The 23,848-nt window shown below is 67.3% G+C and overlaps 5 protein-coding genes and 1 long non-coding RNA gene across 9 annotated transcripts in view; 5 read left to right on the top strand and 1 right to left on the bottom strand.

Annotated features, from left to right (window-relative positions):
- Nucleotides 1-15: 15 nt before the first annotated feature.
- On the top strand, nt 16-10,433 carry BCAT2 (branched chain amino acid transaminase 2). 4 transcript variants are annotated; one of them, XM_051989771.1, is made up of 11 exons: nt 16-167; nt 4,784-4,858; nt 5,178-5,381; nt 7,889-7,999; nt 8,135-8,260; nt 8,423-8,586; nt 8,794-8,936; nt 9,290-9,375; nt 9,614-9,754; nt 9,847-9,921; nt 10,034-10,433. In XM_051989771.1, the coding sequence occupies exons 1-11, from the start codon at nt 144-146 to the stop codon at nt 10,070-10,072; spliced, it is 1,188 nt and encodes a 395-aa protein (XP_051845731.1). In that variant the 5' UTR covers nt 16-143; the 3' UTR covers nt 10,073-10,433. The 4 variants fall into 4 exon arrangements, with proteins under 4 accessions (XP_051845731.1, XP_051845729.1, XP_051845732.1 ...); XM_051989770.1 differs by lacking the exon at nt 16-167 and adding an exon at nt 3,997-4,137; XM_051989772.1 differs by lacking the exons at nt 16-167; nt 8,794-8,936 and adding an exon at nt 3,995-4,137.
- Nucleotides 10,434-10,737: 304 nt separating this feature from the next.
- Nucleotides 10,738-12,928, bottom strand: FGF21 (fibroblast growth factor 21). The gene is made up of 3 exons (XM_051989822.1): nt 12,332-12,928; nt 12,158-12,261; nt 10,738-11,142 (listed from the first exon to the last, which is right to left on the bottom strand). Exons 1-3 carry the CDS (start codon nt 12,555-12,557, stop codon nt 10,864-10,866), a joined length of 609 nt encoding a protein of 202 aa, XP_051845782.1. The 5' UTR covers nt 12,558-12,928; the 3' UTR covers nt 10,738-10,863.
- LOC127556589 (uncharacterized) lies at nt 11,595-12,149 on the top strand. Its single transcript, XR_007952478.1, has 3 exons — nt 11,595-11,671; nt 11,712-11,795; nt 11,877-12,149. It is a non-coding gene; the product is annotated as an uncharacterized LOC127556589 (long non-coding RNA).
- A 1,627-nt stretch (nt 12,929-14,555) lies between the features above and the next one.
- FUT1 (fucosyltransferase 1 (H blood group)) lies at nt 14,556-19,082 on the top strand. Its single transcript, XM_051989800.1, has one exon. The coding sequence runs from the start codon at nt 15,887-15,889 to the stop codon at nt 16,979-16,981; it is 1,095 nt and encodes a 364-aa protein (XP_051845760.1). The 5' UTR covers nt 14,556-15,886; the 3' UTR covers nt 16,982-19,082.
- Nucleotides 18,604-22,004, top strand: IZUMO1 (izumo sperm-oocyte fusion 1). Its single transcript, XM_051990932.1, has 10 exons — nt 18,604-18,637; nt 19,078-19,395; nt 19,514-19,588; nt 19,679-19,765; nt 20,125-20,145; nt 20,316-20,396; nt 20,480-20,580; nt 20,813-20,969; nt 21,352-21,631; nt 21,850-22,004. Exons 1-10 carry the CDS (start codon nt 18,604-18,606, stop codon nt 21,986-21,988), a joined length of 1,293 nt encoding a protein of 430 aa, XP_051846892.1. The 3' UTR covers nt 21,989-22,004.
- A 100-nt stretch (nt 22,005-22,104) lies between these two features.
- RASIP1 (Ras interacting protein 1) overlaps nt 22,105-23,848 on the top strand; it is a 10,662-nt gene continuing 8,918 nt past the window's right edge. Inside the window, exons 1-2 of the mRNA XM_051989763.1 lie at nt 22,105-22,397; nt 22,500-22,639. Of these exons, the coding sequence (XP_051845723.1) occupies nt 22,503-22,639 (137 nt within the window). The 5' untranslated portion in view covers nt 22,105-22,397; nt 22,500-22,502. The remainder of the gene's footprint in view (nt 22,398-22,499; nt 22,640-23,848) is intronic.

The following is a 23,848-nucleotide window of genomic DNA, read 5'->3' as shown; positions in this document are numbered from 1 at the left end:
GCCGGGGGGGGGCGGGGGGCACATAAACTGGGGGAGGGTAAAGGGGCCGTGCCCCTGGGGGTGGGGCCGGGCCCGGGGGCGGGCGGAACTGAACGTGGCGGAGCCGCCGGCCCGGGCGGGCCCACTTCTCGGCGGCACAGACCATGGCTGCGGTGGGCCTGGGGCAGGTGGGTTCCGGGGGCGCGCGGGCAGCCCGGAGTGGGACCGGGGGGAGATGCAGAAGTTGGGCCGGGGGGAGGGCACTTCCGGACAGCACGTCCGCAACCTTGGCGGAGCGTCGGGATCGAGCCCGGGTGGGCTGCTCCCTTTAAAGCCCTGCCCTGACCGGGAGCTCAGTACCACCCACCCTGGGGCACTTTCCCGACCCCCAAACCAGGCAGACCCGCTGCTTCTCTCACGTGACAGCTTCCCCAGCAGTTGGAGGGGGTTGTCAGGGCGGGGTGGGGGTAGGGCTCTCCTCCTTCAGCTCGGGGGGAGGGGGCTTATCTTCCAGCCTTGGCCCGGGCCAGGCCCTCCCCACTCTGTGACCACCTCAGGCTCGGGGGGCAGCCCGGCCAGGGGTCCCCCTCATGCTCCGGGAGTGAGCCCAGAAGCCCCCCCACATCCCTAGGCCCCCCGGGACAGCAGTGAGCCCAGCCAGCCCCCATATGCCCAGGCAGCCTAGCCTGGGGTCCTCCCCTCCCCCAGGGTGCTGAGCAGTGAGCCCCCCCTGCTGTCCCCAGGGCCCCATCGCCTCCTTGGTGGACCCCTCCCTGGGCTCTGGGGTGGGCAGCTCCTAAAGCCCCCCTCCCCCTGGCGCTGGTGGACCGGCCCTGCATCTCCTTGTCTCCCTGGCCTTGGGCCCACTGCCCCGCCCCCACCTGCCCCCTTTTGGGGGCCTGGGTCTGAGGAGCTTCATTGCAGTCAGCAGTGCCCTCCCCTGGCTCGGCCCGAGTCCCAGCGGGCTCCCTCCTGCACCTCTGCCCACTGCTCCCCTCCTTGGGTGAGCCCCAGCATCCCTCAGGGCGGGAGGGGGTCCACCGAGGCAGCATTGGGCCCAGCAGGTGCTTCCAGCCCTAACAACCCAATCTTCCATTTCCTTCTCCTCTCCTGGGGAGCCCCCAACTCTGCCCCCCAACCTCCTGAGGAGCCCCCATCCCTGCCCTGGGTCCCTCCCAGCTTCCTGGGGAGCCCCCGACTCTGCCCTGGGTCCCCCCAACCTCCTAGGGAGCCCCCATCCCTGCCCTGGGTCCCTCCCAGCTTCCTGGGGAGCCCCTGACTCTGCTCTGGGTCCCCCCAACCTCCTGAGGAGCCCCCATCCCTGCCCTGGGTCCCTCCCAGCTTCCTGGGGAGCCCCTGACTCTGCTCTGGGTCCCCCCAACCTCCTGGGGAGTCCCCATCTCTGCCTGGGGTCCTTCCCAGCTTCCTGAGGAGCCCCCATCCTTGCCCTGAGTCCCTCCCAGCTTCCTGGAGAGCCCCGACTCTGCCCAGGTCCCTCCCAGCTTCCCCACAGCTGTTCCGCCCCCTTGGCCGGCCTCCCAGGGGTTTGGCGGGCCGGAGGACAGGTGCGGGTGGCTGGGCGGGTGCGGGGAGGGCCCCCAGGCTGGTGGGATCCCAAGGACGGGCTGACCGCGGGCAGCCGGGCCTTTATCTCTGCTTCGCCTCCCAGGCCGGCCGCGCTGGCACTCGTCCCTCCTTTCGGTGCCCTCCGGGGCTCGCCGCCCTCGGGCCCGCCCCCTCCACTGCAGCCCCCCCAGACCTGTACCCCCTCTCCAGCCGCCTGCTGCAGGCTTCCCGTCCGGACGCTGCCGAGGTTCTGGGGGGCAGTCTGTCTCCCGGGCCCCCCCTTCTCTGTTCCCCCTCCGCCCCTCTGCTCTCTGGCAGGGTTTGGGCCCAGGAGGGATCTCCTCGGGAGAAAGCCGGGGGCCCAGCGCGCGATGAGCCGGGGAAGGGCCGCCCCCCGCCCGCGGTCCCCGGTGTCCAATAAAGACAGGGCCGGATGGCAGTCTGCACTCCTTTATCTGGGACTGTGGGGCTCAGGGGCTCAGGCGCAGACTCCCTCCGAGGTCCCAGAGCCAGAAGCAGGGCCTGAGGGTGGCTTCGGGGCCCCAGTCGGCCCCCTGGTAGCTGTGCACGGGAGCCCCGCTCTGGGCGTCGGAGAAGGCCAGGAGGCCGGCCTCCACCTCCAGGTAGACGGCCAGCCGCTGGGGCTGGTGCCGGATGGCCAGGGTGACTTCGGGGGTCCACAGCTGGCCCCGGCTCAGCTGCAGAGCCCAGAGCCCCTTGTTGGGCTGGGGCCGGGGGTTGCCCTCGCAGGCCACGCCCACGGCCCAGCCCCCCGACTGGCTGACGTCCACCTCCCAGTAGTGAGAGCCGTGGCCCCAGGCCTTGTCGCCCAGGACGCAGGGGCAGAGGTCGGCCTGCTGGGCGCTGGCCCGGGGCCCCAGCCGCACGGTGCGCCCGCCTTCCGATACTTCCAGGCCCGGGGCGGCCGAGTTGATGTCGAAGCGCACCGGGGGGTCGTCGCGCTCCAGTTCCCCCGAGAGCCGCTCGCGGAAGGCCCGCGCGGCCTCCTTCAGCACGGCCTGGGCCCGGCCCGCGCCCCCCAGGCCCTCCCCGGGCAGCACGCGGGCCCCCAGAGTCTTGCCGGCCTCGGCCTCCAGCTTGCGAAGTCCCTCCTGGACGCTGCTGTCACCCAGCAGGCGGGCGCTGGGCAGGTGGAGCCAGGCCGAGGCCTCCAGCAGCAGGCGGTCCAGGCGCCGGGCGTTGGCCGAGAGGCGCGCCCCGCGGGCGCGGCGGGCGGCCTGGGCCTGGCGCTCGGCGGCCGCCAGGGAGCTCAGCAGGTCCTGCTCGGCCTGGCTCAGGAAGTGGCGCAGACCCTCGAACTCGTCCCCGAGGCGCTGGCGCCGGATGGCGGCCTCCTGGCCCAGGTGGGCCACCTGGCGCTCCTGCCGCAGCCCCGCGTCCTCCAGCGCCTCCCTCTGGGCGCGCAGCCTGCCCAGGGCCCCCCGCAGGCGGGCGCGGGTGGCTCGGCCCTCCTCCGCCAGCACCACCAGGTCGTGGCCCTGGTGCGCTCTCTCGGGGTGGCAGGCGGGGCACAGGGTGGCGCCGTCGCGGCGACAGAAGAGCCAGAGCTCCTCTCCTGGGTGCTGGGGGCAGGGGCTCTGGGGCAGGCTCACCCCTGGCCTCGGCTCGGCCCACTGCCCGCTGTCCCCTGGGCTCGCGGCCGGCGGGCTCCCGGGCCCCGGGCCCCGGCCCGCCTCGTCCTCTCGTCGGGGGCCCCCCTCGGCCTCCTCCTCCTCGGAGCCCCCGTCGGCCTGCTGCCCCGGGGCCTCCTCGCGGGGGGGCTGCCTCTCCGGCCTCCTGGCCTGGGCCTCCTCGATGTCCGCCGGGCTCTTCTGGGGCGCGGCCTCCCCCTCCGGAGCCCCCTCCGCCGTGGTGTCCGGCGCGGCCTCCCCGTGCTGGGCCTCCCGGGGCGGCCCGTCGCCCGGCCTCCCCCCGGCCTCTTCCTCGGCCGGAGGCGGGCCCGGCTCGTCCTCGGCCTCCCTGGCCTCCCGGCTCCGGCCCGTGCTGGTTCCCGGGCCCGGCACCCCGTCTTCGCCCACGTGGGGCCGCAGGCGCTTGGCGGCCATGGCCACGTTGGCCAGCTGGCAGTTGGGCCGCAGCTTGCGCTTGGGGGAGCGGGCGCGGCACTGGGGGCAGGGGAAGCGCCGGCCCATCTCATCCCAGCAGCGGGTGATGCAGGCGCGGCAGAAGTTGTGGCCGCAGTCGATGGTGACCGGCTCGTGCAGGTAGTCCAGGCACACGGCGCACGTCACCTCCTCCTGCAGCAGGCGCACGGGGTCCGAGGCGGCCATCGCTGGGGCGGCACTCGGGGCTCCTGCCCCCTCCACCCCCCACCTAGGGCCCCAGCCCTCCCTTGCTCTGCCCCCCCGCTCCCTCTGCTGCCAGCCAGCCAGCGGGGCCATTGTGAGGTCACCTCGGGTGGGGAGGGGGTTTCTAGGGAGCCCCAGAAGGAAGCCAGGCCTGGGGGGACAGAACTGGCCTTCACCGGGCCTCTCCCCAAGGCCAGGTCCCAGGACTCCTGCCCCCGCCTGCCGACCCTGGGGGCCGATGGGGGGGCTGCCCCTCTCCGCCTGCTGCCAGAACGGGCCCCAGGTTGGCTCTGGAGGGCCCTGCCAGCCTTCCCCCCCACCTCCTTGGGGGCCAGTCCCGACCGGGGGGGGGCCCGCGTCCCCGGGGAGAGGCTGCCAGAGGGTCTGGGGCCCGGGCCTCTGGAGGGGGGCCCAGAAGCCAGAGGTCCCGGTCAGCCGGTGCTGGGTCTCAGGGGGGGCCCCGTCCAGCGGGACCCGATGCGAACGGGCGCAGCCCCAGAAGCACCGTCCCCGGGCCTCTGGGCCCCCCAAGACGGCAGGCGCTTACCGGGCTCCGACCCCGCTGCTCTGTCCTCCGGGGCCTCCAGCAGTCTGAGCTCATCCCAAGGGTCGGGGGCAAAGTCCTGGGGGAGGAGGCTGGAACTGACCTCTGATCCCGGGGCGGGACCGGCCCACTGCAGGGAGGCCCGGCGGGGGGAGGGGCGGGGGGCCGAGTGGGCGTGTCAGGCTGGGGGCCCCGGCCCTTCCCTCCTCGGAGCACGAGGGAACCCCCAGACTGCCTTTCACAGGGAGGCCGGGAAAGCCCGGGGTGAAGGGCCCTCCCCCGGCCCAGCCTCAGCCACGAAGGCCGGGCCCCTCTCCCCGGAAGGCCTGCGGCGCGGAGGCGGCCGGTTCTGCAATCACGGCTCTTGTCATGGCTCTCTCCTCAGATCCTGGCCAGAAAGCTGCCGGCCCTGCCTCGGCTGCTCTGGGCCTCTCCCGGGCGCTCGGCCAGCAGCTTCAAGGTGAGGGGCGCGGGGGCCCCGGGGGGAGGGCGGCCACAGGGGAGCCACAGGGCAGCGGGCCGGAGACCAGGGTGGACACGGGGGAGGGGGCCGGAGACCAGAATGGACACGGGAGGGGGCCAGAGACCAGGGTGGACACGGGGGAGGGGGCCGGAGACCAGGGGAGGGGGCCCCACTAATGCGACAGTCTCCAGGGCCCCACAGCCATGCGCTCAGATCCTTGGCCCCTCGGGGCTAGCTGTGGCTCAGTCATGGAGACTCAGGCCTGGGGCAGAGCGGGAGCCGGGGGCCAAGCTCACAGGCCGGTCTCTGGCCCCAGGCCTCTGACCTGCAGGTGGAACTGAACCAGGCGCCCCAGAAGAAGCCGGAGCTCGGGGAGTCCCTGCCCTTTGGGAAGCACTTCACTGACCACATGCTGAGCGTGGAATGGTGCAGCCAGGAGGGCTGGGCCGTGCCCCACATCCACCCCTTCCGCAGCCTCGTGCTGCACCCCGCCTGCTCCGCCCTTCACTACGGCATCGAAGTAAGGGCCCGGGCCCCGCGGCCTCCCTGCCTCCTCCCCTCCGCCCCGCTCCCCCGCCTGTTTCTCTGTGTGTCTTTCTCTGTCTATCTTGGGTTCCTTCCATCCCCACCCCCCTCTGTCTGTCTGGTCTGTCTCTGTCTCTTTTCCTGTGTCTTATCTTCATCTCATCTCTGTCTGTTTGTCTCTTTCTCTGTCTCTTCCTGTATGTGCTCCTTTTGGTGTCTCATGTCTCTCTCTCTGTCTCTTTTCCTGTGTCTCTCTGTCTCTTCCTGTGTCTCTCTGTCTCTTCCATGTGTCTCAGTCTCTCTTCTGTCTCAGTCTCTTTCTCTGTCTCTTCCGTGTCTGTCTCCTCTCTTTTTCTCTGTGTCTGTCTTTTTTCCTGTGTCTCACCTCAGCCTCTGCCTCTCTCTCTCTCTCTCTCTCTCTCTCTCTGTCTCTCTCTCTGTCTCTCTCTCTCTCTCTCTGTTTTTCTGTCTCTTTGTGTCTGTCTCTCCCTCTCCCCTGAAATCCCTCCCCCACCCCCACAGTGACAGGTCCTCTGAGGACAAGGTGACCTCAAAGAACAAAACCAGAAAGTCAGTGCTGTTAATTCCTTGGGCTGGGGGTGGGGAGCTGGCATCTGCCTGAGGCCTCCGTGCGCCCCCTCCCCTTCTGTGGGAGCCCCCCCTCCATGACCCAACCCGCCCCTGCCCCTCCCCCCCAGTAGATCCCCTGGCACGAGGAGTCACCTGGGCACAGGGAACAGGCCGTTGCTCTCCCAGGGGGCCGTTTGTCGGGGCTGGCGGTGGGGGTCGGCGGGATTGCTGTCCCTGCCCAGCCCAGACCTGGGGTCAGAGTGCAGGCGGGCCTCCTCTTAGCCGGAGGTTTAGGAGGAGACCTCACGAGTCCGGGTTTTCTGAGAACGGAAGGGCGGCTTTGGGGCAGACGCCGAGGCCCCGTGGGGGAAGAGGTCGGCCCTGCGGCTGGCTCGGGGTCAGAGGCGAGACCGAGCTCCGAAAATGTGGGAGTCCAAGGCCCCGCTTTGGCACCGGAAGGGCCCTTGGGTGCAGCTGAGCAAGGTGGGGCGGGGGAGGTGGGGGATGCTTGAAGCGTTGGCAGTCACTGCGGCAGGAAGTGGCCGGCAAGTCCCAGAAACCTCCCCGGCGTGGGGTGGTCAGGGACGGGGACTGATATCCAGGCCAGCCGGGGAATGGTGTGTGTCTGAGGCCAGCTTTGAGCTCGGGTCCTCCTGACTCCAGGGCCAGCGCTCTAGCCACTGCGCCCCCTCGCTTGTCCCACCTTGGCAATAATTCTTCCAAAAGGGAGAAGAAAGCCTAAGGAGAAGTGCTTTACCAGGTTGATTCTTACCTGGGAGGAGCCGCCTGCTGCAGGGGGGTCAAGGGCAGCCTCAGTACCCTGGTGACTGACCGCCCCGTGTTGGACACCCCGGGGAGAAGGAACGGAAGGAGAGCCGGCGGTCAGGGGCCAGCCACCTCAGAGCTCAGAGGGAGGGGTTTCAAGGCCTTCAGAGAAGGGGGCCCCAGTCCCAAGGGACCGGGCCAAAGAGGGGGCGCGTTCTGCGGGGAGCTCCTTGGAGCGGGCCAGGTGGAAAGGCTGTGCAAAGGCAGCCCCCCAAAGGGGCGCATGAAGCCGCGAGAGCGGGAGTCCTGGGACTGCCGCCTTTGGGGTGAAATACCCCGGGCTCCTGGGAGTTGGTGCTTTGAGCTACCCCCCCCCCCAGGCTCTGAGGCTTTTGTGTTTGAAGCCTTGAAGGGGGAGACGGGGAGACAATTACAGAATGAAGTCTTAGGAGGGGCTTTGAGCGGCGGCGTGAGCTCCGGCAGGAGCTGCGTTAAGCCCCGCCCCCTCACTCGGTCCAATGACGGGCCTGCATCACAAGGCAGTCGCGCCCCGGGTCCTTTGACGCAGGTCACCGAGCTTGGATGCTGCCCCCCCTCCTCCCCGCCCCCCACGAGCCAGACCGAGATTGCCTCCCAGCGCTTGGGGCTCATAAACCGCTGCAGGGGAGGTTAATGAGTGTTGAGGGAAGGAGGAAGCGATCCCAGAGCGGGGGCGGATCACCGCCGGCCGGGGCAGCCCGTCCTTCAGCCCTCGTGATCCTGGATCCGTAAAGGGCTTCGGGGCTCCCGGGACGCGGGGGGTGATGGGATCTCAGCGCCCTGCCCCGTCCGGCCCCCTCCAGAGGGGGCGGGGGTCCGGCTCCTAGGACTAAGCCCTCGGTGTTGGGAGAGGAGGAGGGGGTGGCAGGGAAGCCCCCGGCGAGACCCCGGCCACGTGTGAGGGACGGCCCAACGAAACGATGTGCCCGCCCCCTCTTCTGGGTGACCCGTCCGCGGCCCCGCTCTGCCTCAGGTGGCGGCGCGTGCCTCGCAGGCTTACTGGAGGGTCGCGGGACGTGCGAGCGGTAAAAGTGCTCCGCCCCGCCCCCTCCGGGGGGCGCGCGCTGAGGTGACCAGCCCCCCGGAGCCTCAGCGGCGCCCCCTGCTGGCCGCGTGTTCTCCCTGCAGCTCTTTGAAGGCATGAAGGCTTTTCGGGGCAAGGACCAGCGAGTGCGCCTCTTCCGGCCCTGGCTCAACATGGACCGCATGCTGCGCTCCTCCCTGCGGCTCTGCCTCCCGGTGAGACGGAGCCCCGGGCCGGGGCCCTTCCCCCTCCCCCGCCCCCTCTGAGCGCGCGCCCCTCCGAAGCAGTGGGGGCCCGGCCGCAGGGCCCGGCCCGCTCTAGCTCCTCCGGGGGGGTGGCCTCCCCTGCAGGCCTTTGACAAGCTGGAACTCTTGGAGTGTATCCGGCGCCTGGTGGAGATCGACGTGCAGTGGGTGCCCAGCGGGGACAAAAGGAAGGCCAGCCTCTACATCCGGCCCACCTTCATCGGCAACGAGGTGGCCCTGGGGGAGGGGAGGGTCCGGGGGTCCCTGAGAGGAGGGGCTGGGCGACACGTGGGTCCCCGCGTGGGAAGGAGCGCCCGGAAGAGCGCAGGGTGACCCCGGGTGCCCGCGGGGAGGAGCGCGCTGCCCGGCTCCTGACGGCGCTCCGTTCCCAAGGCTTGCCTGGGCGTCCACCCCCCCCTGAAAGCGCTGCTCTACGTCATCCTGTGTCCCGTGGGCTCCTATTTCTCCGGGGACGCCCTAACGCCCGTGTCGCTGCTGGCCGACCCCCGCTTCGTCCGATCCTGGACCGGAGGGGTCGGCGACTGCAAGCTGGGCGGGTGAGCGCAAGGACCTTCGCCCTCAGCTCCAGCCCCCCTCCTTGCCCCTCCCGGGGGTGGGTCGTGGCCGGTCTTGATGGGGGATGGGCCAGGGAAAGGATGCCCCCTGGGGGAGAGAGGGGGTCTCCTCTGGGGCCGCGAGAGAGGCTGGGTGGGTCCCGGGCCGGCGGGTCCGTGAGCCCTGAGACCCCTCCCCACCCGCGGCAGGAACTACGGGCCCACGGTGTTCGTGCAGCAGGCCGCCCTCCAGGAGGGCTGTGAGCAGGTGCTCTGGCTCTATGGGCCGGACCACCAGCTCACCGAGATAGGGACCATGAACATCTTCATCTTCTGGACCCACAAAGATGGCGGTGAGGGGGGCCCATCAGCTTCCCGCCTGTGCTCGCCGCCAGGGGCCGGGGCGGGTACAGGGGATTGTGGGGGCCACCCCAGCGCTGGCCAGGAGGGCTCCCGGGCCACGTGGGGGACGTTCCCAGGGGCTCCGCTCACCCCCCAGGGCTATTTACTTCTGTTACATTGGAAGTTCCAAAGTGCCTCCCTCCTTCCCTAAGGAGAGGCTGGTCCCAGAGACAGAGCTGCTGCGGGGGCTGCCGGCGGGGAGGGGGAGGGGGGTCAGAGAGAGGTGGTGGGGAGGAGGAGGCAGCTGATGCAGACCCCAGGGGGGTGACTGAGTGGGGTTTGATGATCACTCCCCTCCCCCCAGTGCTGGAGCTAGTGACTCCCCCACTGGACGGCATCATCCTCCCCGGGGTGACTCGGCAGAGCCTGCTAGACCTGGCCCAGATGTGGGTGAGTGGGGGGGCCTGGGTGTCCTTCTCTGCCTCCTCCGGCTGTCTGTGTCCCCCACTCTCCCTGCCCTCCCTCTGGCTGTCTGTGTCCCCCACTCTCCCTGCCCCCCTCTGGCTGTCTGTGTCCCCCACTCTCCCTGCTCCCCCCTCCCCCATGTCTGTGTCCCCCACTCTCCCTGCCCCCCCAGCTGTCTGTGTCCCCCACTCCTCCTGACGCCCCTGCTGCCCGCCCTCCGCAGGGGGAGTTCCGAGTGTCGGAGCGGAAGGTGTGCATGGCGGAGCTGGTCCTGGCCCTCCGCGAGGGCCGGGTGCGAGAGGTCTTTGGCTCGGGCACGGCCTGCCAGGTGTGCCCCGTGGACAGCGTCCTGTACCAGGGGGAGGTAAGACCCCCCCCCCCAGCAGGGCGGCAGAGACCAGCCGGCCCGCCCCAGGGGCCCGGCTTTTCTCAGTCAGGGTTCCTTCCCTTCCTCAGCACCTTCATATTCCCACCGTGGAGAATGGGCTCGAGCTCATCCACAGGTTCCAGAAGGCTCTGAGTGACATCCAGGTAGGTGCTGGGCCAGAGGGGGCCTGGGCTGCCGGCAGCCCCTCCCCCTCAGCCCCAGAGCTTTCTGGGAGCTCCGACCACCGCCTCACGTGGACCCCCCTCTCTTCCCCAGTACGGAGACGGCAGCCACGAGTGGATGTTCCCCGTGTGAGCTGGCGGGCCGGCCGGGCTCCCCTCCTTCGGGCCCTCCCCCACCTCTGCTCTCGGACACTTGTCCCCTCCCTGCCTCCTCTCCCCCTCCTCAGCCAAAGACTCCAAGTGCAATATTCTCCTCCAGGCCGGGGTGCCGGGACGCCTGGGTCCCCGCGCCCCGAGCCAAGCTACACTCCCAAAGCCATAGCGGTCAGCGTCCAGGCGCCTGGCCGGCTCCCCCGCCCGGGGAGCACCACACTCCGTTCCCCAGCAGCTTCCCCGGGAGCAGCTGGGGCCCCCTCACACCCCCAGCCCCCGAAGCCTCTGGTTGCAGTTAATTTTTTTCCTGCATTTTCCAAATAAAAAGCCAAAGGATAAAAGGCTTTCTTGTTTGGGCCCTGAGCTGTCCCCCCTCCACCAGCTCCTCCCCCTTTATCAGCTCCTCCCCATTAGCTCCTCCCCTACATCAGCTCCTCTCCATCAGTGCCCCCAATCAGCTCTTTCCCTACATCAGCTCCAGCTCCTCCCCCTCCATCAGCTCCTCCCCCTCCATCAGCTCCACCCCCTTTATCAGCTCCTCCCCCTTCGTCAGTCCCTCCCCTTACATCAGCTCCTCTCCTTCCATAAGTCCCTCCTCCATCAGCTCCCCTTGGGGACCCCAAAAAGTGCCCCCAGCCCATCTGCTACTGAGAAGTTGCGCTTTATTGCTCGGAAGACAAACTAGAAAAGGGACATAAATAAGGCTTGAGGTGCCCAGCCCTCGGAATAAATAGTGGCCAGGGCCCGCCCGGGCTGGGGGGGCCGGCGCTCTCAGGAGGAGAAGCTGGGGCTCCGGCCCTGCGAGCCCCCCACCATGCTCAGTGGGTCCGCCGAGCCCACGTCCGGGGGCTCGGGACCCTGTGGCCAGGGTGGCTCGGGGCCGGGCAGCCGGTCGCCGGGGAGCGGCAGGAAGCGAGAAGGTCCGGCGGGTCCCGGGGCGGCCTTGGGGGGCAGGCGGAGGGTCCTTCCGTGAGCCTCGGACTCGTACACGTTGTAGCCGTCCCCCAGCAGGCGCTCCCGAAAGTTGCAGGCGGAAGGGTCGTAGTGTATCTGGGGACGAGGGGACAGGGCACGGTCAGTGAGGGGCAGGAGGGGCGGCCCTGGCCACACGGGCACCCGAGCCGGCTGGGACTGAGGCTGAGGAGCCCCGGCGGGGGGAGGCGATGGCAGAAAGGAGGGGGCGCCCCCGGGTCACCGAGTGAGCCCCTCTTAGCCCGCCTGCCTTGGGGACCTCCAGGCCTTTCGTGGTGTGCCCCGACATTCTCTAGTCACCCCCGGCCCTCCTGCTGGAATGTGCCCACTTGTTTCTGCACAGCCTTCAAGCCCAACCCAGGTGTTCCCCCAAACTCCCTAGAAACCGTGGGATATTTGGGGGTCCCCCAGGAAGTCCTGGCACTCTTGCCTCGGCTTTGCGTCCCCAGTGCCTGATGGACAGCAGGTGCTGAAAGCGGGGTGAAGGCAGACGGCCGGGGTATGGATGGGACTCAGAGAGGGGGTGAAGGCAGAGGGTCGGGTACGGATGGGACTCAGAGAGGGGGTGAAGGCAGAGGGTCGGGTACGGATGGGACTCAGAGAGGGGGTGAAGGCAGAGAGCCGGGTACGGATGGGACTCAGAGGAGGTGAAGGCAGAGAGCCGGGTACGGATGGGACTCAGAGAGGGGGTGAAGGCAGAGAGCCGGGTACGGATGGGACTCAGAGAGGGGGTGAAGGCAGAGGGTCGGGTACGGATGGGACTCAGAGAGGGGGTGAAGGCAGAGAGCCGGTACGGATGGGACTCAGAGGAGGTGAAGGCAGAGAGCCGGGTACGGATGGGACTCAGAGAGGGGGTGAAGGCAGAGAGCCGGGTACGGATGGGACTCAGAGAGGGGGTGAAGGCAGAGAGCCGGGTACGGATGGGACTCAGAGAGGGGGTGAAGGCAGAGGGTCGGGTACGGATGGGACTCAGAGAGGGGGTGAAGGCAGAGGGTCGGGGTACGGATGGGACTCAGAGGGGGTGAAGGCAGACAGCTGGGGCAGAGCTGGAACTTGGGGGTCGGGGGAGGCCGAGTTGGGCCCGGGGCCTCACCGCTCCGTACAGCTCCCCGTTGGGCCTCATACACAGAAACCGAGAGCTGTGGACGGCCAGGATTCGGACGACGCCCGGCTTCACGGCCTTCAGCTCCAGGAGACCTGGGGGAAGGGAGGGTCAGGGGCCCTGCGGGGGTCGGGGCCCGCCCGGCCCTCGGCCGCCCGCACTCACTGTTGGGACTCCTGCGCGCCGCCGCCCGGACCGCGCCGTCGGGCCCCAGCTCCACGTGGGCCTCGGCCTCCTGGCCCATGTCCATGTAGAGGTGCCGGAGGCGGACCTGCCCCCCAAACAGGAGCATGGGGCTGGAATCGGGGAGGGGGTGGCCCGAGGCCCTGCAGGCCAGGAGCAGGGACAGCAGCGGGGCCAGGTACCCGGGAGCTCGCTCCCTCGGGCCCATGGCAGACACGGCGGAGGGAGGACCGAGGGTCTCCGCCTCAAAGACGGGACCGGACCTCACTGGCCAGACACTCAGGAGCCCGGCAGCCTCGGCCCCCAGACCTTGGGCTCTCTCCTGCTGGGGTCTTTGTGCTCTAAGGCCTGGGGGAGAGGATGAGCGGAGGGAGGCCGGGGAGGCCGGGGAGGCTGGGAAGGGCAGGGAGGCCGGGGAGGCCGAGGGGACCGGGGTCCAGAAGACCTGCTCCCTGGGGCTCTGGAGTCGAGGCTGGGCTGGTTCCTCCTCTCTCTCTCTCTGGGTTCTCTGTGGCTGCTCTGGGAAGGCCCCCGGGGCTTATACCCGTGTCCAGGCCCTCCGCCCACCTCTGGTCACCTGCTATCTTCATGAAACTTGACCCACTTGGCCTGCACGGGCTCTTCCACCGTGGCGCAGCCACCACCCCACAGGGATGATGCAACTGGGGGGGGGCAGGAAGCGCGGCAATGGCCTGCGAGCTCCGATGCCCGGTGCCCGAGGGGAATGCAGACGCCCGAGTCCCTCGAGGCTGGGGGTCCTGACCGCCGGGGCCCGGAGCCCTGGGAGCCCCGAGTCCCTGGGAAAGGCAGACAAGCTTTAGCTGAGCTAGCCACAAGGTGTCTGAAGGGGGAGGGGCCCAGATGAAGAGGTCCGTGAGAACGGGAAGGGGGGGAGCGGCGCCAAGAAATCGGGGCTCTGCAGCCGGCTCTGGAATAAGTGGGGTCCCGGTGCCTGAATCTGGGAAAGCAGAGACCTGGAGCCCCAGATCCTTGGACACCTGGGTCCCCAAGAGGAGGCGGCTTTGGACATGGCCATCTCTAAGAGGGAGGGGCCTGGGCCTCGGGGTCCCTGAGAAGTTAGGGGCCCATTCTCTCGTGCCCACAAAAAGGCAGGGCCCACACAACTGGGTCCTCGGGGAGGAGGGGCCTGGGCCTCTGCGTCCCCCAGCTTGTGGAGCCCGTTCCTGGGGAAGGAGGGGGCAGGGGTGGGGGTCTCCCCAAGCTGGGCTTTAGAGCTGCAAGGCCGGGCCCGACAAGGCACAAATCGAAGGCTGCGTTTCCCCTCCCACCGCCCTCATCCCCCCCCCACCTCCTGATGCAATGGCCACATTTCTTTCATTGAGGGTTTTTCCCAGAGCAAAACCCCCAGGCTGACCCTTGACTCCGGGGCTCTGGGAAGGGTCAGGACAAGGGCCTGGGAACAAGAGGAGGCAAGTGAGGCCGTTGGGGGCTCCCGAAGCTATGGACGGGCCTGAGGAGGTAGAGGGGAGTCCGGGGCGCCTTCAACCTCCTCGACACCTCGGAGGGTTTGGGGGGGAAAGGCCGGAGGCCAGAGTGACGAGAACCCCCCCTCCGGGGCCTTTAGGAAGGGGGGAGGGGAGGCTAGGCATTGGATTGCAGGGGGTGGCAGGTGGGCCGGGGCAGGACATCGGACCCCGGATAGGCGTGAGCTGAAATCTGAGGGAAAGGGCCCCAGGGAGGGAAGGCCCTGAGGAGGGGACCCGGATAAAACGGGGGCCGCAAGATCTGAGCAATGGGAGGCTGTAACCTGGGCCCTTGAGCGCCGGACAAGGGATGGGGGCAGGGCCCGCCGGCAGAAAAACAGCTGAAACTTAGAATTCAAAATCTTAGAAAAATCAGTGGTGGAAACTGACACTCGGGGGCAGCCGGGTGGCCCAGTGGGTGCAGCAGCAGCCCCGAAGCCAGGAGGACTGAGGTCAAGTGGGACCTCAGACACCTAACGCTCCCTGAGTGACCCTGGGCAAGTCGTTTAACCCCAAATGCTTCGTGGATGGAGAGAAGGAAAAAGTTAAGGGAGGAAGGGAAGAAGGAAGGAAGGACGGAATGGAGGGAAGGAAAGGAGGGAAGGAGGGATGGAGGGAAAGGAAAGGAGGGAAAGAAAGGAAGAGAAAAAGACAAAAAGGAGGAAGGAGGGAAGGAAGGAAGGGATGGAGGGAAGGAAAGAAAGGAAGACAGACAAAGAAAAAGGGGAGGGAGGAAAGAGGGAAGGGAAGGGAGATAAAGCAAGAAGGAGGGAAGGGAGGGAAGGAGAAAAGCGGGAGGAGGGAAGGCCGGCAGCGCTCGGCGGCCCCGGTGCACGTCGGCGCCCCCTGCCGGCGGCCCCCCTCTCCTGCCGCAGGTGGGCTCCCTTTGGCTGAGAAAGCTGCTGACTTGTGCTGGCCCCGAGGGGGCGGGGGAGGGGCTGCCCTGGGCCCCAGCTCCAAGAAGGCGCCAGCGGCGCTCTCCGCGCTCCCCCCCCTCCCGCATCCAGGGGGTCACGTCCATGTTTCCGTGGCCCCGCCCTCCCACTCCTGCCCAGAAGCTCTCTCCGGGTCAGTGACCGGCCGCGGCCGAAGGGCAGGGACGCTTCCAGAGCCAGGGGCCGGCTCCCAGGGCCAACAGGCCGCCGCGAGGGGGCGCCGTAGAGCGCTTGCCCGCCCTGCCTCCCAGAGCGCTCTGGGCCCGTCTCACCACCTGGGCGCCGGACCTTCAAACCCAGGCTTTAGGAGGCTCCCGGAGGTCAGGGCTGGGAGGAAGGAGGGGCCGGCCCCGGGTGGGGAGAGGTGACTGGGGACCCCGGGACTGGGGCGCCAGGGACCCGGATGTGGTGCCAGGGACCCAGATGTGGCGCCAGGGACCCAGATGTGGCATCAGGGACCCAGATGTGGCGCCAGGGACCCAGATGTGGCGACTGCCCACGGTGGCGGGCATACAGCCGGTGTCTCATAAATGTTTATTAAATGATGGGATCCATGGATGCGGGAAAGGCAACGCTGGGTCCTTCCAGCACCGGTGGTACCCTCTCTCCTCGGCAGACAAACGATGGGATCATGTGACACTCCTGCTCATCCCTCCCCTCCCAAACTGGAGGAACCAGTTCTTTGAACCCTAATGCAGCTCCCACAGCCCTTCCCGGCTCCCCCATCTTGGCGGGTGGGTTCAGGGCTCCCTCCCCTTCTGCCTCCTCCCTGGGCCGGGATTGAGGGACCGAGGCGGCCGCCCCCGAGAGACTCCCAGCGGCCGCCCGGAGGGACCGCGGGCTTGGGCGAGGCAGCCGAGCTCCGTGAATTGCCTGGCAACCGAGGGATGAGGCTGCTCTGAAGGGGAGGAGGAGCTGGGTGCCGGCGGCTGGAGCTCGGCCTCCCCATCCCTTCCCGTCCCTTCCCGCCGGCCTCTCCCTTGCCCGGAGCCAGCGCCGAGGAGAGGGCTGCCCCGACTGCAGGCGGCCGGGCCCGGGGCCCAGGTGAGTCGGCCTCCGTCCCCCCATCCGAGGCAGTGGGCCCTCCCCGCCCCGGCGCCCGCCTTCTCTCCCCAGCCATGTGGCTCCCGTCGCGCCGGCAGCTGTGCTGGGCCTTCGTGGGGGCCTCGCTGCTCTCGGTGGCCTCCTTCCTGCTGCACCTCCGCAGGGGCGGCCTCTCCCCCAGGTGGGTTTTCTCGGCTCTGTGCCAGCAGCAGTGTCCCGGCTTGACCCGAGTGGCCTTCTTCTGCCTGCCGGGGACCCCTCCGGCCGCCAACGGCTCCTCGGCGCCCCCCCGGCCCCGGGCCGGCCGCGAGCCGGGCATGTGGACCGTCCAGCCGGAGGGGCGCTTCGGGAACCAGATGGGCCAGTACGCCACGCTGTACGCCCTGGCCCGGCTGAACGGGAAGCAGGCCTTCATCCTGCCCGACATGCACGCCACCCTGGCCCCGGTCTTCAAGCTCACGCTCCCGGTGCTGGACGCCTCGGCGGCCTCCCGCGTGCCCTGGAGCCTCTACCCTCTCCGAGACTGGATGGCCGAGGAGTACGGCCGCCTGGGGGACCGGGACGCGCTGCGCTTCACCGGCTTCCCCTGCTCCTGGACCTTCTACCACCACCTGCGGGCCGAGATCCGCCGCGAGTTCTCCCTGCACCGGCACGTCCGAGAAGACGCCCAGGCTTTCCTGCACTGGGTGCGCCACAGCCGGGGCGGCGGCCCGGACCTGGTCTTCGTGGGGGTCCACGTCCGCAGGGGCGACTACGTGAAGGAGATGCCCGGGCACTGGCGGGGCGTGGTGGCCGACGCGGCCTACCTGGAGCGCGCCCTGGCCTGGTTCCGGGCCCGCTACCCGGCCGTGGTCTTCGTGGTGACCAGCAACGGCATGGAGTGGTGCCGAGAGCACATCAGCCCCTCCAGGGGAGACGTGGTGTTCGCCGGCGACGGAGACGAGGCGGCCCCCGGCTCAGACTTCGCGCTGCTGACCCAGTGCAACCACACGGTCATGACCATCGGCACCTTTGGCTACTGGGCCGCCTATCTGGCCGCGGGGAAGACCATCTACCTGGCCAACTACACGCTCCCCGACTCCCAGTTCCTGAAGGTGTTCAAGCCCCAGGCTGCCTTCCTGCCCGAGTGGATGGGCATCCCCGCAGACCTCTCCCCGCTCCTGCACTGACGGGCTGCGACGCTTTCCCCGCCGCGGAGCCGCTCCCAGTAACGGCGAGAACCAGCATCTCAGCGGGAGGACGAGAGCTCGCCCGGGCCCCGGGCCGCCCACGGTCACGTCCTTCAGGGATGGGCCAGGGCTTGCTGCCCCCAGACTTGGGATGGCTTTGTCTTCCCCAGGGGAGAGACGCTCAAAGCCCGGCGAGCCCTTGCTGGATGCGAAGGTTTATCAATTCTAAGGCACTGGCTTGTAGGAGACTCGGGCTCCCAGCCTGGCCCTGGGTGACCTCGGGGAAGGGCGGCCTTGGCTTGATCCTCAGTTTCCTCATTTTGCAAAATGCAGGTCTATTGTTGAAGTCCTTCCAGGAAGAACCGGACTGTGGGACTCAGCCATAAGAGCTGCAAACTCCCACACTTCTCGTTCCCTTTCACGGAGGAGAAAACCAAGGCCAGAAGAGACCGGCAGGAGCTGGCTAGCCCTAGAAGCAACATAGAGACTCTGCGACTAGACCGGGGGGCTTCTCAGGCCCGTCACTGCCTCAGTTTTCTCACCTGTGCCAGGGAAAAGAAGGGACCCAGAGAACAGAAGCCAGCCTCAGCCCTACAAGGGCCCAAAAGATCGGGGGAGAGAGGAGTGGTTAGCTTCCTGGATTCATCTCAGGGACTTAAATATTAGGAAACATTGTATTTAACAACAACAAAAAATCGATTAAAAAAAATCCTTTGTAGAACTTTCTAGGCTTTATTTTTTTGGGGGAGGGGGCGTTGTGATGGGGGGGAGGTTTACTACTCCCAAGGGAGCTGGCCCTTCATCCTCACTCATTCCAAATTTGGCTGAGCCCCAGAGGCTCCTGGGAGTTAGGGGTCCAGCCTTCTCTGGTCCCAAGGAGACCTGGGCTTCCAGAATGCAGAGGCGGGAGAACTGGAAATTCTAGTATTGGCGGGGGCGGGGGCTCAAACGCTCGGTCCTGTCTGCACTCCCATCCTCTCGGGGCCCCAGTGCCCGCCCGTCCGGGACCCTTGGGTCCCCTCCCCATGTCCGCCCCTCTGGGACCTCCCCAACACCCTCCTGTTCTGCTCCGGCGCCCCTAGTCTTAATGGGAAACGCACTGTACGGGATAGACTGCATCCCCCAGAAGCTCCCTAGGTTCGGAGTTCTCTCGGTCAAGGAAGCAACTGTCCCAGGGCTTGCTGGGAGTCGTAGTCCTAGGGCCGCACTGCTCACTCGGGTCGCAGTGGGGCGTGGGAGGAGAGGAGCTTGACCCGCTCCGGTGTTTCCCACGACTCCCAGTCGCAGTCCGGGATTCCACGGCCCTATGAGTCACAGAGAGGCGCCCCTGCCCACCCCCAAGGGAACCCACCAATCAGCGTCCGATAGAACGGGGGCGGGGAGCGGCGTCCGAGGTCCGTGGAGAAGGGAACGGTCCACATGGTCGTTCTCTGACCTGGCCCGCATTCCCGGATCTCAATAAGGGCTCGGAGATCCTCTACGGCAGCTCGTCGACGAAAAGGGGAACTGGTCTGGGAATAATCTCTCCCCCAGCGTTCCTGGAAGCTGTGGGACTACACTTCCCAGCAGCGCCCAGGGAGCGGTGACCTTCCAGAACCACTGTGTCTGAGACGCGGTGACTTATGGGTGATGTAGTTAAGGCGGCGCGCCTGCAAGGTGGGTGGTGATCTTCTGGACCCAAGAACTAGACTGATCCCTCCAACCGCTCCCTCCCTCTTGGCAATCCCCCTCGAAGACCTTCCTCCTGTCCTTCCCAGGAGCTAGGTGGAAATAGGGCCAACCCAGCCCCGGAGTAACACCCCAGCCTCCAATTTTACGGTGCTTTGGGATCTTTTCCGTGTTTGAGGATCACTTCCCAAAGGATCAGGGGGAGGGAACTTCAGAAATGCCTAGTCTAATTCCTCCAAGAATCTTGCAAATGAGGAACCGGAGGATCCAGAGAAAGGCCTCATTCTATTAAGGGGAACCCCCTCAGCGGGGGGCTTTGAGATTTCTCCCATCCTGGGGTCCCCTAACGTTACCTGGCTTCGGATGGCAGTTAGCGCTTGGGGGTCCCGTGGAACTCCCAGATCAGGGCTTTTGACCATTGCCTTTAGGGACGCGCCCAGAGGAGCCCCGTTGGGGATCCCCTGGGGCTGTGCTGAGTTTCAGCCGCAGGGGCCGTCTCCTCCGCTCCGCGCTGCCCCTGGGACTCGTGGTCTTGGGCCTGGTCCTGAGCTCGCGCCGAGCCTGGGGATGCGTTCTCTGCGATCCCGCAGTGGTGGCGGGCCTGCGAGACCTGGAGCAGGAGTACCTGCCCAGTCACTTGGACGTGGAGCCCAAAGTTCTGCAGATTTTCGTGAGCCGGTTGGAGGAGACCGTGCGCCAGTTCATCGACCTGCCTTTTAACCCGGATTCCTACCAGGGCCTTATAGGTAACGAGCAGCTGCCGCGGTCCCGGGCCGCCCCGCGAGCGCACTCCGCGGACTGGGCGGCCGGGAGGCGCAGTGCTCTGGCGCTGGGACCCAGTTTTCCTAAATCCGCTTGCTACAGATGAGCCCACGCTGAGCAAAGTATCCTGGGACTTCCTGAAGGAGCTGAAGCGAATCAGGGACAGCAACCTGAAAGGTGGGTCGTGATTGGGGCTCCGGGCGTCGGGGAGAAGGGGGCGTCGGGGAACGCACCGACCGTGCTCCTCCTCCCCTCTCCCCCCCGCAGACAGTTTCCTCTTGAAGGAGCTCACCTGGACGCTGCATATGCAGAAGGAGAATTTTGCCCGTATGGTCGCGGAATTCCAGAGGGAAAGTGAGGAAGGGTCTTGGAGGGCCTGCCCTTCCCCCGCCCCCCTCCCCCCCCGGGCACCACAGGGGCGTTTGCCCGGCTCAGGCACCCTCCGTGGAACCCAACTCATTCGCGAAATCCCTCCCCACCCCCTCCCCCACGCTGTCCTTTGCATCATTCCCACTAGGGAGCCTTCGCCCTTGCCCAGCGCCCTTTGCGGCGACCCTCCTTCTGGGGGTCCGGGTTCTGGCTCCAGCCCCGCTCCCTCAGTGACCTCGGTGGCTCCAGGGCCCCCGGGAGGATCTCGGTCGCCTCCTTTTCGGGGACCCAGGCGCATCTCCCCTCGCTCCTTGGCTAAAATCCGGGTTTCTTCTTCCCTACAGGTTTTTGCCCTAACAAATGCGGTGAGCGCCCGGCCCTTCCCTCCCCTCCCGGCCAGTCCCAGGGCTCCCTCTAAGGCGTCTACGTCTCGGGAGTTGGGGACACCTCCGGGCCGGCCTCTTCCCAACACCCTGGCCCAGCCCGCTCCCGGCCCTTACCTTCCCCGCCCTCTCCCCCTCCCCCGCCCTCGCAGGTCTCATGATGCAGACCCTCATCTGGTGCTTTGGGTGCGAGAAACAGGTGCACACCTGTCTCAAGTCTTTCGACTGCGGGGGTGAGCGGAGGCCGGGGGCGAGGTCAAAGGCTGGGGCGGGGCCTCGTCGCTGGCGCGGAGCTGACGGTCGTTCCTCTCCGCAGAACAATACGTGCGGGTGTCCAAGAACGGGGACATGGTCTTGGACTGTGAGCTGAGCTGGCATAAAGCGGCCGAGGGGCTCACGGACTACCAGTTCTACCGGGTACTTAGACACCCCCGGGCCCGGGGACCCCGGCGGAGGACCTCGATACCCTAGCGTTGATCTGCCCCCCCCCCCGACTTGAATGGAGCCCTCTTGGTCCGGGAGGGATCCCAGGGCGCGCGTCTGGGGCTCCGATGGGCCCTTTGGGGGCCCCGTAGAACGCTAGGCCAGCCCGGGAGGCCCGGACCGCCGCCGTGACCCTCGCGGGTCCATCCCCGGGGGCTGGGGCCAGGTCTGGCCAAACGACTCGCAAGTCCTCATCAGCCGCGGCCAGGACCCCGCCCTCACCAAGCCCATGGTGTCCCTGGAAGACGCGGGCGTCTATCGCTGCATCCTGGGCACGGTCCGCGAGCAGAACCCCGCCACCATCATCACCTACCACGTTACGGGTCAGCCTTCTTTCTCCCGGACCCAACCACCAGCTACCAGCCGGGGCGGGGCCTCGGGAAGGCCCGCGAGGGGATGGGGGCGGGCCGCGCGGTGGGGGCGGGCCCCGAGCGGGCTGGGGGGGGCCAATCCCCGGGGGGCGGGGCCTGTGAGCCTGGGCCCGGGTCTGGCTCCTCCTCTCCGACCCTCCCCGCAGTGATTTCGGGAGAAGAGGAAGATCCCTAATCTTCCGATTCTGGTCAAAGGCCGAATACTAGGCCCAGTCCGAGTACTGAGACCAGTGTACACCTGGATCCGGTTGGGGGTCCGAGTCTAGCCCCCACCCCGATCGGACCACGCCGAGCAGTCAGTGGACTCTCCATGGTCACAAGCCCCGCCCCACAGTTGACCCGGAGTCCGCCAGGGAAGAACTGTCGCCTCTGACTTCGACTTCGGTTCCGAAAAAGACGTTGGCGACGACTATAAAATTACCCGCCGCGTATGAGCCCGGCTTTGGGGCCGAGGCCGACTCCGAGACCAGCTCGGAGCCTGATCTCGGGCCGTGCACGGGGCAGGGAGATATCTTCGTGGACTCAGGCCAGAACGCCGCCAGAATCCTGAACATCACCCTCATCGGGCTAGTGGCTGGTGGGGCGGCAGCGGTACTGGGGAGCCTGGCGCTGACGTGAGCACTGGGCGCGGCCGGAGCCGCTAGTTACTAGCCAGGCCCGCCCAGAGCTGGAGGCCTGGAGGCTTAAGGGGCGGCGCCGCCAGGGAGGGAAGAGGGAGGGAAGGGCCGGGGTCCGACGGCTACCACCGCACGGACCGGGGATTCGGCGGCGGGTGAGGGAAGGGTTTCGAGGTGCCGCGCCAGCTGCCTTACCCTCTCGGGCTCCCTTCCAGCCTCTATTGCGCCCGCAAGGCGGGTCTCAACCTGACCGGGAAACAAAGTCAAGGAAAGAGCATCAGCCAGTATTCCGGGATGGATCCTTCAGCGCCGGCGTCCGCAAGTTCGGTGCAGCCCTTACCTGTCAGTCAATAAAAATGTCTGCTCTTTTCTCTGTGTCTGCGACTCAGTCCAACAATTCAGGGCTGGGAAGGGCCTCGTGGATCCTCGAGGGCGCGGACCAGGGTTCCTGAGTGGAACTTTCGTTCCCGAGGGAGGCGTTACTGGGCCTTGGACTGCTGGGGCCCCAAATGGGGCGGAAATTGGAGAAAGCGGCCAAGCGCTGGGGGGCGCTGGCCGCCCGGGTCGTGCCCGTCCTGGCCGCGCGTCGCTCCCCTCCCCCCTCCCCGCCCCTGACAGGACGCCCCCTCCCCGCTCTTCCTGCTCGGCTTCCTCTCGCCTTTTCCTGTCCCGTTCCCACCCAGAGCCAGGAGCACCAGGATCCAAGCGGGAGCAGGACCCAAGCCTCACCTCGGGAGCCACGGGCCGCGGCCTCGGGAGGAGGGTGAGTCCCTGGCGCTCAGGGCCTCCAGCTCCCCGGGACCGCGGTGTCCTCCCCAGATGCCCTGGCCCGCTTGAGAATCCGGACCGTCTTATATCCCCGCAGGAGATGCTGTCGGGCGAGCGGAAGGAGAGCGGGAGCCCCCGCTTTGGGAAGCTCCATCTCCCCGCCGGCCTCTGGATCAACTCCCCGCGGAAGCAGCTGGCGAAGCTGGGGCGCCGCTGGCCCAGCGCGGCCTCGGTGAAGTGAGTGCGAGAGGGGACCCAGGAGTCCCCATCCCCTCGGGCCTCCTTAGCTTTCCTGGGATCCGGGCAGTGGGAGATCCGAGACCCCACCCCTTCCCTGAGGGATTCGGGGAAACCCAGACCGTAGAGGGGGGGGCTGAGCCCTCCCAGGGAGCCCACGTCCTCCTTTTCTCGGGGTCCCAGAGTCCATCCCTCAACTCCAACAGATAAGGAGCCTCAAAGTTTCCTTTCCCCCAAGTGTCAGGGCCCCCAGAAGCCCCCGTGCTTCAGCGTGTCTGAAAACCCCCTAACCCTCCCCCACCCCCACTCCCCATGTCTCATGACTTTCCCTCTATTTTTTTTTTTTGGTCTGGACCCCCCCCCCTTCCTTTTCTGTCTGTGCTTCTCTCCTTCCCCTTCTGTCTCTGTGTCTCTCTCCCCTTTTTCTCCCTTCTGTCTCTCCTCTCTCCTTCTCGCCTCTACATCCCCCTCCCCCCCTTCCTTCCTCGGTCCATCGTCTCCCTCCCCTCCCCTTGACGGTCTCTCTCTGTATCTTTATCTCCTCTCGTCTTTATCTCCCACTTCTCTCTTCTCTGTCTCTATGTTCCCCCTCTCCTCTATCTCTGTCTTTAACTCCCTCTTCTTTCTCTATCTCTGTCTCTGTCTTTATCTTCCCTCTCTCTCTCCTCTTTCTCCTCCCTTCTCTCCCCTCCTCTATTTCCCTCGCTCTACGTCTCCCTTCCCTCCCTCTCTTCCTCCCCGCCCCCATCCATCTCTGTCTCTCTCTCTCCCTCCCCCCCCTCTCCACCTCTTCATCTCTCTCCCTTCGTCCCTGTCTCTCTTTGTCTCACTACTTCTCCACCGCTCTGCGTGCGGCTTTCCCCCTGGTCCTCTGTTACTGTCGGGAGGTTCTGACACTCCTCCTCCCCCCCTCCTCCTCCTCCCCTCCCTCTCCCCTTGCCCCTCTCCTCTTCCTCCTCCTCTCCCTCCTCCTCCTCCCCCTCCCTCTCCCTTTCGCATTCCCCCTCTCCTCCTCCTTCCCCTCCCTCTCCCCTTCCCCCTCTCCTTCTTCTCCTCCCTCTCCCTTTCCCCCCTCTCCTCTTCCTCCTCCTCCTCCTCCTCCCCCTCCTTCTCCCTTTCCCCCCTCTTCTCTTCCTCCTCCCCTCCCTCTCCTCCTCCTTCCCCTCCCCTCCCCCTCTCCTCTTCCTCCTCCTCTTCCTCCCCCTCCCT

The sequence above is a fragment of the Antechinus flavipes genome, chromosome 3 (genome assembly GCF_016432865.1).
Source record: "Antechinus flavipes isolate AdamAnt ecotype Samford, QLD, Australia chromosome 3, AdamAnt_v2, whole genome shotgun sequence".
In the NCBI taxonomy this organism is placed as follows: domain Eukaryota; kingdom Metazoa; phylum Chordata; class Mammalia; order Dasyuromorphia; family Dasyuridae; genus Antechinus; species Antechinus flavipes.
The sequence above is the reverse complement of the archived record's forward strand: the minus strand, read 5'-3'. Positions and strand labels throughout refer to the sequence as shown.

Excerpts from the sequence above, each read along its gene's own strand:
- FGF21 (XM_051989822.1), bottom strand. The coding sequence starts at position 12,557 with ATGGGCCCGAGGGAGCGAGCTCCCGGGTACCTGGCCCCGCTGCTGTCC. Across the intron at positions 12,262-12,331 it reads GGCGCGCAGGAGTCCCAACA|GTCTCCTGGAGCTGAAGGCC; the intron begins GTGAGTGCGGGC and ends CCCTTCCCCCAG. Across the intron at positions 11,143-12,157 it reads ACGGGGAGCTGTACGGAGCG|ATACACTACGACCCTTCCGC; the intron begins GTGAGGCCCCGG and ends CCTCGTCCCCAG.
- FUT1 (XM_051989800.1), top strand. The coding sequence starts at position 15,887 with ATGTGGCTCCCGTCGCGCCGGCAGCTGTGCTGGGCCTTCGTGGGGGCC.
- IZUMO1 (XM_051990932.1), top strand. The coding sequence starts at position 18,604 with ATGGGTGATGTAGTTAAGGCGGCGCGCCTGCAAG. Across the intron at positions 20,146-20,315 it reads TTTTTGCCCTAACAAATGCG|GTCTCATGATGCAGACCCTC; the intron begins GTGAGCGCCCGG and ends CCGCCCTCGCAG. Across the intron at positions 20,581-20,812 it reads CGGACTACCAGTTCTACCGG|GTCTGGCCAAACGACTCGCA; the intron begins GTACTTAGACAC and ends GGCTGGGGCCAG.
- BCAT2 (XM_051989769.1), top strand. The coding sequence starts at position 1,917 with ATGAGCCGGGGAAGGGCCGCCCCCCGCCCGCGGTCCCCGGTGTCCAAT. Across the intron at positions 4,138-4,783 it reads GCTGCCAGAACGGGCCCCAG|ATCCTGGCCAGAAAGCTGCC; the intron begins GTTGGCTCTGGA and ends CTCTCTCCTCAG.